General features: G+C 37.1%; 1 protein-coding gene across 1 annotated transcript; it reads right to left on the bottom strand.

Annotated features, from left to right (window-relative positions):
* Positions 1-7,878: 7,878 nt before the first annotated feature.
* On the bottom strand, positions 7,879-12,964 carry LOC121336371 (hyaluronidase PH-20-like). Its single transcript, XM_041405447.1, has 3 exons — positions 11,996-12,964; positions 10,357-10,446; positions 7,879-8,538 (listed from the first exon to the last, which is right to left on the bottom strand). Exons 1-3 carry the CDS (start codon positions 12,962-12,964, stop codon positions 7,879-7,881), a joined length of 1,719 nt encoding a protein of 572 aa, XP_041261381.1.
* Positions 12,965-14,035: the final 1,071 nt, after the last annotated feature.

Genomic DNA, 14,035 nt, shown 5'->3' on the forward strand with positions numbered 1-14,035 from the left:
AATCACCCGTAGTATGACTCCTTGCCTCAAGAGATGCTTGTGATGGTGGTTTTGTGTTGTGATCAATGATGAGACATGCCACTTCACCAAGAATATTCTGCCTGCACCAAATAAACGATATTCAGTATAGTCTTGCCATAGAGCATTAGAGAAAGGCTTGTTTTACCCATACACACAGGGCTAACACTTCTGGATCCATCTGCCAGTCACAGAATTTGCAACTGAAATGTGATGCTCTGGAAAGGTTGCAGTGCTGGTGGTATTGGTTGAAAAGGACATTCATACAGGTGTAAAGGCATATACACCTTTCCTGTGGATACCTTTTCTATTGAAACCTGGCACAATCATCAAAGCATTTTGAAATTTGGTTTTCTTGGTCTTTTTAGAGTCATAATTCAGCAATCTAGAGGATGCAGTTTGTGGCAAAACTTCACTGGTTATGCCAGTTGGACCACAATCTTGAAGCTCCCAAGAGCAGTTGGTTGTGGGCTAGTTGTAGAGGTGAAAAACTTAAAAGTTTTTCATGCCCTGGTTTTAGATACAGTCAAAATGACTTGTAGTGTAATTCTTAAAGTACTGAGTTATTACTCTTGTAAATTTAATTGCACATTTCCAAAATTAAATTGGGCACTGGAGCTGGCCCTGCCACCCAATGGTAGTGTTGGGGAATAATTTTTCATTGCTTCTCTTACATCTGATTGCTTTAGTCCAGATTTTGTATTCAGTGTCAAGTCTCAAGCAATCAAAAGAGGCTGCTTCTTTTTATTATTGTTGGGTTTTTTTTTCCTTCCCCAGTAGCGTCAGGTTTTGTTCTGGCTACAGGAAGTCCAGTTCTCCTAATGCTGTTCTCTAGCATTGGTGTTTTGGGTGGTGTCAGAAATTTGAATGCCACTCTTAAAACTGTGACTCTTATCGTGTCTTTGTCAGTTTCAAAGCATGATATAGCTCTTGAAGTTGCTTGAAAATTGGTGGCAGAGTGAAAAGAACCAGGTTAGATCCTGCACAGAGGGAGAGCACAGCAGAACTCTGCTGGTTTACTTGTCTCTGGGCAGCAGCCAGATGGCTGCTCCGTACGTAGGTTCATCCTCACCAGCAGTCACAAATGTTTCAGCCAGTTTTTTCCATTTACACTGCAACTAAATGGGGAAATCACTGGGGAAATGAGTGGAAAAGTTGGTGAAGTGATTTATTCTGGTTGGATGTTGGTTGGGAAATAATTCACAGGTAAATCACTAAACTTTCATTTATCTGCTATGTATCTTGCAGTTTTTAAAAACTTGTTTGGCCAAAGTAGTTACTGAATTTTGGGTGAATAGGTGAAATGTTTCTGCTGCCTTAAAACTGAAAAATATAAGAATTCCCCCCACCTCCCCTCATCTGGTGATGTGTAAAATAAAGGCAGTCCATTTGTGAGAGTGATTTCTGGGAATGAAGCAGTTCTGATTATGGCATGGGGGACAACTCACATAAAATTGAGCAGTCTCTGTTTTTGCAAGAAATATTAAATTTTTAAGTAGTGCTTGAGTCTCATAGTGCTCAAAGTATACTTAAAAATAGTGCTGGAGGTTTACTTAACAATACATTGTAGATATAGTAACAGTCTGAAAAACTACATTTCAGGCATATCCTTGTAAATGAATGGCAGAAGGTGCACAGATAAATTCTAAATCATTAATTCAGTTATACAATGACAAGTATTTTATAGTGTCTCAGGGGTTTGTCCAAGTTTAAAGTTCTGTTATATTGTTCTAAAATCTGTTTTATCTTTTGCAAAACTATATGATTATAAAAGGCATTCTTTATTTTACAGACTCTTTGGTAATAGACTATTGTATGTAAACATATTGCTGCCTTGCTACAATTAGCAGCTCAGAGGACATTTGTTTTCATAACTAAAAGTGATCCTGTTATCCTTTGTGGCTGTAGACAGGCAAGCCACTTAATCTTTCTGAGAAACATTTAACCACTGTTAAAGTATTTTACTCTTCTGTCTTTTCTACTGAGTTTTACACACTGCAGGACCAGTTTAGCAGTGTCATGGGACCATGCAGCACCCAGCTTGTTGAGTCTTCCAAGTGCTCTGAAGGGATAGCAAAGCAGCTTACTCCTTTGCAGAGACTTATTTGTGCTATAAAAATTTATAAAATGTATCTTACATTTCAGGTGACAATAGCAGGGATGCAATAAACACAGGGTCAACAAAATTACTTCAACCACACTGCATATCCGGATCTTTCACAATTGAGGAGAAACAAGGTATCTGAGACTCAGATTTGTAGTTCAAAGCACTACCAAAGAGATTCAACCACATTATCTATATTTTAAGCATGCATTTTAGTGATAGCTGAAGATCTTAGAAAGATTATGATTGGAAAAGACATCCAAGATCATCAAGTCCAGCCACTGAGTGATCACCACCTTGTAAACTAGATCATAACACTAAGTGCCACATTTAGTTGTTTCTTGAAAGCTTCCAAGGATGGTGATTCAGCCACCTCCCTGGGCAGATCTTAATGAGAAGGAGCTTTCAGCTGAATTAAATCTCTAGAGAAGGGAGCATGAGAAGTAATGTCTCACTGGTATATTCAGGTTTCTCCTGATATACCAGATTTTTGGGGAAAAAAACATGTAGAATCAGTTTTTTCTGCTAGTGAGGCACTACATTAGGAAATGACTAGTCATCTTTTCTGTTTGTAGGCCAGAGTCAAGCAGCTGCATTGCTGAAGGGAACAGAAAACCGTGTTGAACTTCTTAGTGAGATACCCAGCCGTGTCTGCATGTGTCATCTGTGCCCTCTGCTGGCTGCAGTGCCGGAGGCTCTAGTATGTGCCCTAAATTCTCGCCATGCTCTGGTGAGGGAAAAGGTGAAGAAGGATTTCTGTAAGGACTGTTGAAGTGGCAGATTAAGGTTTTTAACTCAAAAATGCTGTGATTTGGATGCCTAAACTTGGTATATGCAGTTCATGCTGAAATAGTACATAGGATTTACAGGCAGCCTAAATCTGTTATTAGTCCAGTGCCCTTAATTACTGGCTGCCTCAGCAATAAGGTACTTTGTGCTCTGTTGTGACATTAACCATGTTATTGTTGTGGGACTGCAGGGTGCCCTTAGCCTCCCTTTAAACGGGTGGTTGTTTTGTCCCTGCCTCAGGAAATCATCACTTGACACAGGCAAGCTGTCTCTTGTCTCAACCTGCTAGCAGCCTGAGGGAGCAGTGTGGTCCATGAGACTGCTAACATATGGTGTATTTCTTCTGCAGGATCCTGAAGAGTTCTGTTGAATAAATATATTTCCTGATATGAAAACAAAGGCAGAGACAGGTGATTGCATATTGTCTAGAGCCCACATAGATATGGTGCTTAACACCACCCTCTGGAATTGTGTGCACAGAGCCAAAATGTCAGTTGAATATATAAAGTAACAATCCACATTAAATTTCATACTGTCTGTTTGTGTCTGGTTTCTAATCAGTAAAATTTCTTATCAGTTATAAACTAAGCCTTATACAAGTATATGCTGAAAAATGTAATTTAATTACTACTGACCAAGGAGAACTACAATTATTATATCAAGATGGTGGTAACACATTAGTGAACATAATTAAATCTAAATTTATTCCCTTAAGGATGTTAATATTGATAGGTGCCCTTTACATTCTTGCCCTTTACTTTCTTATATATAACAAGGGGACAGCAAATGTGGGAAACTGTTGCAGTCCTGAGCATCAGTGACTGTGAAGAGAGTAGCTGCAAGAGTATTGGAACAGCTTCATGAAATAACTATTCTGTAAAGACCCTGATACTTGACTGGTACACACAAAAGCTTAGAATTTATCTTGAATACAGCGTGTTTACATCATCATCATGATCATCATGAAAAATATTGTGAAGCAGGATTAATATTCAATTAAATACTTCCAGAAAAACAGACAGGAAGATCAGGGATAGCCACACTTTGGGAATCATTTAGAAGTGGTAAGGGATAAAGTTAGACTAGTACGCTTTTTGAAGCTGTTTCCAGCCATCTATACAGTGACTTTCAGTAGCACAGGAGAAAAAATTACAAGAACTAACAACAAAAAAAGTCTTTAGGAAAGATGAAGTCATTAAACAAAGCAGTATTTTTTAAAGACACACAGTAAATGGGGTTTTTTGTATCAATGTTTTGGTGTTTTTTTTAATGAAACTCATTACTCCAACTTGAAATCTCAGGCCCTAATTTTGCTGGCTATCTGCCAGTGCAAAAGAGCTGGCACAAGCACAATGTGAAAAAATCTTTCAAGTAAGTTTTAGGTGCATATGCTTAAAGGATGGAATTTAGTTGTCATCTTGAAAAGGTCATCAGTGCTAAAAACTGAGCGTGTTTTAAAATTATGTAACTGTCTCTGCTGTCTTGTTGTTTGTACTGAAAACTGATGGATAGGTACATGTAGAAATCTAATCTGTCTGGAAGTTGTCTAGAACATATTGCACAGGTCTGAAATCTTCTGTACAATTCTTTGATGGTATATATATTTACAGCAGGATATCCCAGTGTGATGCAGGGAATAAAGCAAATTTTGCTGAACTCTTCAAGATTCTAGTCACATCCTAGGCAGTTTACAAAGTGATCTTGCTGGCCTCTCAAAACATCTCTCCATGTTGTCATTTTTACCAAAAAAAACCCCAAAAAACCCTGTAGGATGATGATTAGACTATGTTTTTATTCTGTTCAGATTCTTTAAGTGCCAGTTGCCATCTCCCTTTGAAGTACAAATATCTTTGTATGTCCCAGAATAAGCAACACAAGAAACTAGATCTAGATTATTCAGATAGAGAAGCAGAATTTCAATTAAAATTCTAGCATAATGTCAGAACATCGAAGCAGGGTATTTAACAGCTTTCACTTAAACAGACCCTTTCATCAAACCCACTTTGCATTTCCCTGTCCCTAAGTATTGCCAGCCTGAGGTTTCTCTAGAAAGGAGAAATACAAAATAATGAATGGCAGTCAAAGTGAACTGTCCCTCTAGTGTTTAATCTTTTCAAAATTACAAGAATGCAAGAAATTAAAACTATAAGGCTAACTTATGATTACAGGCATTACAGTGAATAGAAGAAAATCTCGTTGGAAAAGGGTCCACTTTAGGAGAAAATAAATAAAAATAAAGCGTTGAACATATGACAGCCGCCAGCAATGCAAGGCATAGCAGCCCTCTCCTTCTTTTTTCCTTTAATCTGTGGAGACTGACTCCATGGTGACTCTTTATCATAGAATATAGGTAAGACAAATATAAGAAGAGAAAAAGAGAAAAAGAATATATTTGGAAAATACTGTAATTTAACACACAGCAGAACTAAATCCTGAAGTCTGTAGGATTTAAAGCATGAATTGCAGATACACATAGGTAACATAAATAATCCTGAATGAACATTTGAAAGGTGGTTGGCAAAGCATTGTGCATCAGAGCACAAGGTAGGTAGCTACTTACACATGCAGCTTAGGATGGCACAGTTCATTGCAGTAGACTGCTTTCCTCTCATCTTCCTTTTACTTTCCTGGTCCTGGCTGTTCTCAAGGGAAAAAAAAGGTATGGAATTGGATGAATAGGTCTAATATATCAGTTAGTGTGTTCCTTTATCTTTACAGTGAGCCTTGGGGAAAGGTTGTCAATATTAAGTAACAGGTAGATAAAAATGCTGAATGGGAAGAGACTGGTCTGTCCACATTCCCTACTGCTTCACTCTTTCATTTCTGCAGTTCACTTCCTCTGCATCCATTGGGAGGTCCTGGGTACTCTGTTTCAACTCTTCTGTGATTTTATCCTCTCATTCCTCCTTTTTTTTGGTGGTTTCCTGCTTGAATTATCACAAATGTTCTGCTTGCTATTAGCTGGCTGATAGTCAAAAGTATTCATGGCAAGACTTGCAGACTTTTTGAACCTGCAAGCTGTCTTACCACGAAGTGCCACAAATCCAGTTTCTTTCAGTTTAGCCATGTCAAAGTGTTGTGAAAAAAATAGAATTTCATATAAGTCATACAAGTTTTGCTAAAGCATTACCAGTGATGTTTCCAGTTTTTAGAAACCATTTGATAGTTACCACAAATACAGCGTGAAGGGAGTTCAAATACAGGAGTTATGATACCATGCCTCTTCTTTGCCCAAGATGAAATAATCAATATCAAAGCTGCACTGAAAAAAAGCATGTTTTTGCACAGGTGATCAAAACCAGATTGAGTCTTTTGTGCTGAACAGTCTGCGGCATATATGTTTTTTTAATCATGATTCCACTTGAAACATTAATGGCAGAAACAGCTTTGACTCGTGGACTTATCACTGTAACTGGGATGAGAAAATTGTTACTTCCTCTTGATAACTTGCTGTTCAAAAGCCATAAAACATTATTTCTCCATGTTAAGTCTAAAGGCTTCATCTATTTTTCTGTATCTCTGTTATGACAAACAACCTGAAAATTCAAAAAGAAAATGGATATAATAATATGTGTTTTCTGCTAGATTAAGGAATGATCTTTTTATAAGTAAATGGCCACTATATTGAAGTCCTGGTTATTTTCATTAGTGAGGTAGGCTATATCTGTGAGAGGTGGTGAATTATTTATGCAGATCATGCCTGGCTCTAGGGAGATTTTTAATGTATACATGCCAGCAGCCACTCTTCACCCATCAGAAGGCCAGCTGTCTGTTAAGCATTGGACATAATAATTTGAAAAGGTTATTTTATCAAATAAACTGCAGCTAATTGCTTCTAAATGCTTAAACTGACTATATGTTAATCATAACTGGACTCCTGATATGATACTGGGAGTAGTTTTCTTCTGAGGTATCTCTGCTACTTTCACACTGCTTTTGGCACTGGAATAGTATTAAGCAAACACTTTCAGTTCTGTCAGCAAACTGAATCAGAAAGGTGGTCCTGAGATTGTCTCAGGTCCCCAGTGGCACTTATCTTTCTGCCTCCACTGCTGGGTTTTCAGCAAAATGGTTTTCACCAAAGAGCTTCCTCAGGAATAACAGGGCATACAGTCCCATGCACAGACTTTTGTCCAAATGGCACGTACAGCCCTATCCAGTTCCTAGGGATGGCTGGATGGAGAAACCAGCACTGGTGACCTGTGCTGGCATGGAATGCACAGGCAGAGTAGATGAGCTGTGAGTATTGGCAAGACAAAACAACTGGAAGCCAAGAAAGGGATATCTGAAATAAGGGGAGGGTTTGTGAGAAGAAAGGATAAACTGCTACAGCTCAAATTTTAAATAATGAAGCTGTAATATTGAAAGTCAACATTGATGCTGAAATTAGAACCTTTTGAAGAATTACAAATAAACTTAATTAAAAGAAAACTACAGCATCCCTAAAGGTTTTGTGAAAAGTGGAGGAGCATTACATTAATCAGATAAATTTTATGCTGCAAAGCTCCACAGATCTAAAGTTAAGCCAAATATTTTAAGAGATAATTCCATTCATATGGAATGAAATTAATTCTTGCATAGAGCATCAAACCTGATGACTTATTTTATATATTATATATTTAACTGTCTTAACTTGAAGTACACAAAAGAGCATTGTCAGACATTACTTTTTTCCAAATATAATGGTTAAAAATGTAAACTGTAAAAATATTTCTTATTCTGGATTGTCCTCTCATATAGCGCAGTGTGTATAGACCAATATCTCTTTGGCACAGATAGTAGTTTATAGAACTAAACTGAGGAAATACACTCAAGCTGAAGTGGTACCTATGGATTAGAAAAGGTTACCTGATGCAGATAAGACCATAAGCCTTTCAGGAATTATTTTGTTTGTTTGTTTTGTAAAAAAAACCTTTAGAATTTCAAATATAGTCAAGGAAAATTATATTCTCTCTTTCATGGATCATTTATATTAATGTTCTTAAAAGGAGAATTAAGTGAAACAGACTAAACATCCTTATCTTATAGGATGAAGAACGACTGAAAGTACGAGTATCATTCTCTTCTAAATCATAACTATTGGCAGCTGTAACAGTGTTATATTCTGCAGTTGTTATATTAAGTGTATTATTTCCAAAGGTAGATTGGAAATCTTCTACTTCAGGATGTGTAGATAATGTCACCTTACTCTCAGAGGTAAATGAAAATGCAGTTCTGTTAGACAGGATCTTTTCTTCAGAGGCTTCTATGTTAGAAAGTGAATTTGAGGATATCTGAATGCAAATATCTTCTGAAATGCAAGTATGGAGGTAATGGATGTCATTTATATCAGCTCTAGGTTCACAGCTGTGCCCTGCATAACAATGGCAATCAAATTTTTCTATGAATGTTTGCAGATCCTGATATGATGGCTGCCCTTGTAAAGTGTATTTTCCATCCTTTGTCATTTGAATTGCAATGTTCTCAGGGTTCAAGTGAAGATAGTCACTGGAATTCCATTTTTTCCGTGCACAAGCACCAGAGTCTTGGCATAGCACTTGGCTACATATTCTGGCTGCCATTGTGACGTTGATGAGGTATGGAGTCAAAGTCCTCCTAAGGTAGTTGTCCAGAGTTCTACAGGTGTTCTGTGAAAAGAGCATTATACCTCCACAGTTTAGTATGGAAACCATTACAATGCTGTCATTCTAATAACAGTACCACAGTACATATCTATAAATGTTTCCCCTGAGGATTTGATAATAACTATAAGTTGTTGTTAGAAGCAAGTTTATCTGAGAAGCTGTTATAAAATTTGAGGATCTTAACAAATTTATGTTGTGTAGTTGCTGGAGATGTTACAAAAAGCAGTTAGATCAGAAAGCAATTGTCTTTAAGCTTTCATTTCATCTCGATAGTTCGTGTAGCTTTTTGAATCAGATGTATTTAAAGAAGTTTCATGAAGACTTGAAGTTCCTTTTTAAGTCTTAAATAGTTTGAATGCGTCTGGGAAAGAAACTTGCTCTTCTTCAGTCTAAGCAAACACTTTTCCTATCAGGTAGTCTCTGAGACTTTTCAGCTTTCCCCTGACCTGAATAGCTTGGCTACAGGGTAGGGACCTTTCATGGCATTTTTAAATGAAAAGAATTGTGGTTCGATGGTCAAATTAAAGATATGCTAAGACAATTGATCATTCTAACTGATGAGGAAATTGGCATATGTTCTGTGCATTCTTGGCACAGTTTAATAACCAGAAGGTATGGGAGCTCTCTCTTTGTTTCTGACATTATGGGCATTTGCCCAATATCGCATGTAGATACGCCTAATGTTTGTACCTATGGAGATCACTTTGGTGAATCTAAGATGTATGTGGGTTTTTTGGTTTTCTTTTAGGTATATGTAAAAATTATATATATCTAATATATATAATTTCTATATTATATATAGAAAATTTGGTTGATGCAGAAGTGAGGCTTACAGTAATATTTAATTGCTGAAATGCTAGTGACGGTGAAAGTTGTAAAAAAACAGGTGCAATTAGTGCACAAATGCATAGTCTGACTGGGCTGGTGAGTTCCTTTTTTCTCACAGGTATCTCAAAATTAAGATAATAAAAGTTGCTGCTCATCTATGTTCTGATATTGAGATAATAGGCAGAAAAGTTCCAGGTGCAACTGATATCCTTTCTCAAAGGCAGGCACATACAAAAAAGTCAAGGTGGGATGCTTTGGGGAATAATAATCTTACAGAGCTGTGGAGGTCTATTTGGCCATGCTTTCTGTGACAGGAGATCTGGCAGAGATGAAACATTTTGGTTCATTGCACTCAGAAGGCTTCACAAGAGTCTTCCATAATAGCTTGTTAAATCTAACTTGCCTGATTATGAATGAACTACCTGGAAAGAATTATGAGAACATCCTTGTAAGAGTTCTCAAACTATGTATTTCCCCTTCCTAAAACAAACTAGAGTTTTTTTCTTCTGACTCAGCTGTTTCATACAATGAAATTAATCATCATATTTGCAATACACAGAACAGTCTAGGGCTGAACTTTTACAGACTGACTTCTCCCATTGCTGCCAAGTTCACCACTCCAAAAAGCAGAAAGGTCTTCTAAAAATTGTTCGGGGCAAGTCTACATTTACCTCATGGCTAAAATGAAATGAAGATATAGGAATTATTTTATGTACTAATTAAACAAGTGTTAACTTGCCTGTGGTTATCACAGTAACTTGTCCAGTTACCCGGAGTCAACAGAACTGAGACGCTGAAAGATTGAACTCTTGTTCTGCGTAGCCAGTGATGACCTTAATAAGCCTCAGATATGCTTGGGTTTTGACTACAAGAAGCTGCTGGCAATATGGAGTCATCATTTTAAAAGCAGAAGACATAAGTGATCATAATGCTTTACACCCTTTTCACTTTATTTCTCCTTTAAAATTTCATATAATAATTGATCAAGCATACCTTATTTTGTGTTAAATTCATATCACCCCAGATCACAATTCCAGAAGCACCCAGCGCAGCAGATTCTCCGATGGTATTTACCAGGTCGTCCTGAAGGAAAATAGGCAAAGAATCATGCAAATGTAAGTAACCTATAACATAAGGGCAAATGAAAAAATGCATCTAGTAAATGATGTATCCAAAATAACTACTTTGAAGACAGGAAGCAATGATACACAATGCAAATGTCCTGCTCTCAATTGCACAATTTTATCCTGGAATTGGATTGCAGAGGTGATACCAAAAAACGTTTCCAACAATATCCATTTTATGTATATAATCTGGTTTAAAAAAGGCTGCAAAACTGAGACAGTGCTTAGGCATATGACATACACTCCTCCAGCCACGTTATGGCTTATTTTGCTTCATTACCTCCTGGCTACTCAGAGTTGGTAACAACTGGTTTCAGTAATGCTGTGGGATAAAAATACTGGAAAGCACAACTTTTTTTTTTTTTTTTTTTAAACTTAATTTCTTTCACCAGAAAGTGGTGAAACAATAAAGTAACAAGAGAAAAGAGTTTTCAACTGTAGGAATCTCCCTTTTCCAGAGAATGTCTCTGGTCTTTTACAGACATTGATTTGGGAAATTTTTTTCAGTTCAGTTCTCCTCTTAGAGTCAGCTATTAGCCCAGTCCTAGCAAAATGTTAAGGCCTATATGGGATGGGAGAGGACTATGATAGTGAAAAAACAATAAAAAAGCAAGTTACTGTAGGGCACAACACACACACACACACACAAAAAAAAAAAAAAAAAAAAAAAAACCAAAAAAACAAAAAAAAAAAAAACCAAGAGTTAATGTAATGATTATAGGATTTCAGTTATTAATTAGGATCCCATCAGGGCCCCTGACAGCACCCCTTGCTCCCTGAAGGTATCCACAGAGCTAGGGAGAACACTTGCTAATGCTCTGTCCAGAATGTGGGAGGACACCAGATAGAATGCCATCACCAGGAGTCTAACTTTCCTTCCTCATGGGCTGGAACAACAGCAAGAGATTCCCCAGAGTGGTGGTATCTCTGACAGGGTGGGTGTCTATAAAAATGTGAAGGGAAAAGTATAGCCAGAACTGCAATAAGATGATTGGATTTCAATCAGAGCCTAACCTTAACTAATCCATGGCATGCTGAAATACCATTTTAAAGGCTACTGGAGTACAACTAAGGACAGATTTTTTTTCACTAGCCTTAAACACTTTTTAAGGAAAGAAAGACTCCATTTTACTGGATTTTTTTTTTCTTATAACCTAAAAAGCCGGCAGTAGATGAGCCCAGTATTACTAATTCTCTTTGCAAGATTTTACTTGTATTTCTTTCCTCTGACCAAGTGTGCTAAATATGTTTTCTAGTTTTGTGATATTTTGTTACATGTGAGGACAACTCAGAGATTAAAACACTATTTGATAAATATAATGAGAAAGGTTTGAAAATAGACCTGTTAGTGTTTTGTTTGGTCAAATTTCTATGATGGACTAATATAATTTTTTTAGACAAAATTGCACACTTCTTTCTGATGCAAGTTAGTATACTTGCTAAATAGGTGTCACCTGGTGATTTCTTGCCATATGAATTTGAACTATTTAAGGTCTTGCTTCACTCACCTCAGAGAGATATTCCTCATAGACATCTGTGAACACTGGACGTGTATATACAAAAACTGGAAGGGGATGACTAGAGTTAGAGACATAGGAAGTTCTAATGGCTTCTTGAACTCTGTTGCGAACAAAGAGTTGAGCATTTCTGGAATACTTTAAGGCTGTCTCTAGATAGATAGATGGATAAAGTGCTGTGCTTTTCTCCCACAACCAGTTAAGCTCATTATTTCTTTCTATTTCAATATCTAAACAGGCTCCTGTATAATTGTGTGGGTTTTGTTTGTAATCATAGTTATAACAGTCTGGATAAAGGTAAAATCCCCACAGGCGATTTGGTTTCATTTCTATGCCCAGCTTCAAAGTTTCCAACATAAATGATTTTGCTGCAAATTCAAATTCCATTTTAGCTATAGTTCTGGCTTCGGTTTCGGATAGACTGAGGTCTCTCTGCTGAACTAGCTCAATGGATTCCTGTCTATAAATATCTTTTGATCCCCAGTTCCTTATCCACACAGGTCTCCAATTTTCCCAGTCAATGACAGCCAATCCAAGCTGTTCATCTGAAGGAATGTAGAACTGGATGTCCTCTTTGGCTTTTTTTAAATGATTCTCCAGCAGCGAGAGTTGTGGGAGTCCTCCATTGAATGCCTCTCCTGTGACTTCATTTTTGTAAGGATAGTAGCCAAGCCTGTCTGGATAGAAGAGAGTGATGTTTTGCCCAATGGATGTCTTTAGTGTGCTTCCAATTAGAGGAAAAAAATTCATGTCCAGCTGCACTCCAGTCCTTTCAGTACAAAGTTCTGTAGGAGCATTCCAGATAGAAAGGAAAGGTGAATTAGAGACAAGTGGGCGAGCTCTTATGTTCAGAGATGAGCAGCAAGAAACTAGAAGAGTGGCAAACACCACACCAGATGCTACAGGATATGTACAGGTAACACAGATGCCAGAACTTTGCATTTGTCTTACAGTTTCCATTGTAGCATGTGCAGTGACATTAGGTGCTTCTGATGAGACAAAAATTAAATGCTCTCTGGGTGTTCAGAAGGTTGGTAGTCTGTCAAAAACTTTATTGTAAAATATATTTCTTCAGATTAATACCTATTAAGCAATATTCCTTGGATGTAAAATAAGGGTGTCCTTTTTACAAAGCTCTGTGTCATTTCAGGCTGCAGGAAACGTTTCAACAATTTCTCAGACCTAATGCAGAAAAAGAAGCAAATGTGAAGTAAGAAATTATAAATATTTAATTTCTAACCTTGAAACAAGTACCATTTCTGATTTTGAATACATTGTAATGCTTGAATACATTTGCCCTTTGAAGGAAAAGACGTTTTACAACCATAGAGAAATAAACTGTACTTTTCCACTGTCAGTTTTATGCCTAAAACTTCGATTTAAAAAACCTAGATTTAAAACAGGCAGTGGAACAGTATTCAGTGGCTCATAGATCAGAGTGTGCTCAGTAGTACAGAGTGTGTCAGTTACTGATGTCTGTAAAAATGAGCAGTTTCACATTGACTTTTCTTAATCAACAGTAATGTATATATAATATTTTTCACCTACAAAAAAAAAAAAAAAATTCTGATCCTTTGTTAATTTTACAGAGCCCTTAAGGGAAGATACAAGATAATATAAAACAAACATAGGCTGTTTTACACTTGCAGAAAGCCAATCAATGGATACTCATTTAACTCAGTGCAGTATCTGAAATATTGCAGGCACTCTATCTTCTGTCCAGGCCTCTTTTAAACAGGTTCAAATACCTGCGTATCACTTTGGTATATGGCTGGCTATATGTTATTTCAGGCCATTTGAGATGTACAGATTAGGTGGCTCCAAATCAAAGTCTGCCCAGGGGTGCAGTTCATTAGGAAAGCTGAGGCTGTCCATACGCCCACAGTGAGCTGTCACATTTAGTGGTGATGCCTGTGTAAAAGGCATCAGCTTTTATACAGAATCCCACTAGCTAAAGCATTTTCTGTGAACTCCTAAATCTACATTCCTTCTGATTTTCAAATGGTTCAGATCTGAATCTGTCACTTTCTG

This window comes from Onychostruthus taczanowskii, unplaced genomic scaffold (assembly GCF_017590055.1).
Source record: "Onychostruthus taczanowskii isolate IOZ18803 unplaced genomic scaffold, ASM1759005v1 scaffold23, whole genome shotgun sequence".
Classification (NCBI taxonomy): domain Eukaryota; kingdom Metazoa; phylum Chordata; class Aves; order Passeriformes; family Passeridae; genus Onychostruthus; species Onychostruthus taczanowskii.

What these genes read in the sequence shown, in the direction of transcription:
- LOC121336371 (XM_041405447.1), bottom strand. Translation starts at nt 12,964, where the DNA reads ATGGAAACTGTAAGACAAATGCAAAGTTCTGGCATCTGTGTTACCTGT. An exon ending in ATGAGGAATATCTCTCTGAG is followed by an intron (nt 10,447 to 11,995) that starts GTGAGTGAAGCA and finishes ATTTTCCTTCAG; the next exon opens with GACGACCTGGTAAATACCAT. An exon ending in TGAATTTAACACAAAATAAG is followed by an intron (nt 8,539 to 10,356) that starts GTATGCTTGATC and finishes CTCTTTTCACAG; the next exon opens with AACACCTGTAGAACTCTGGA.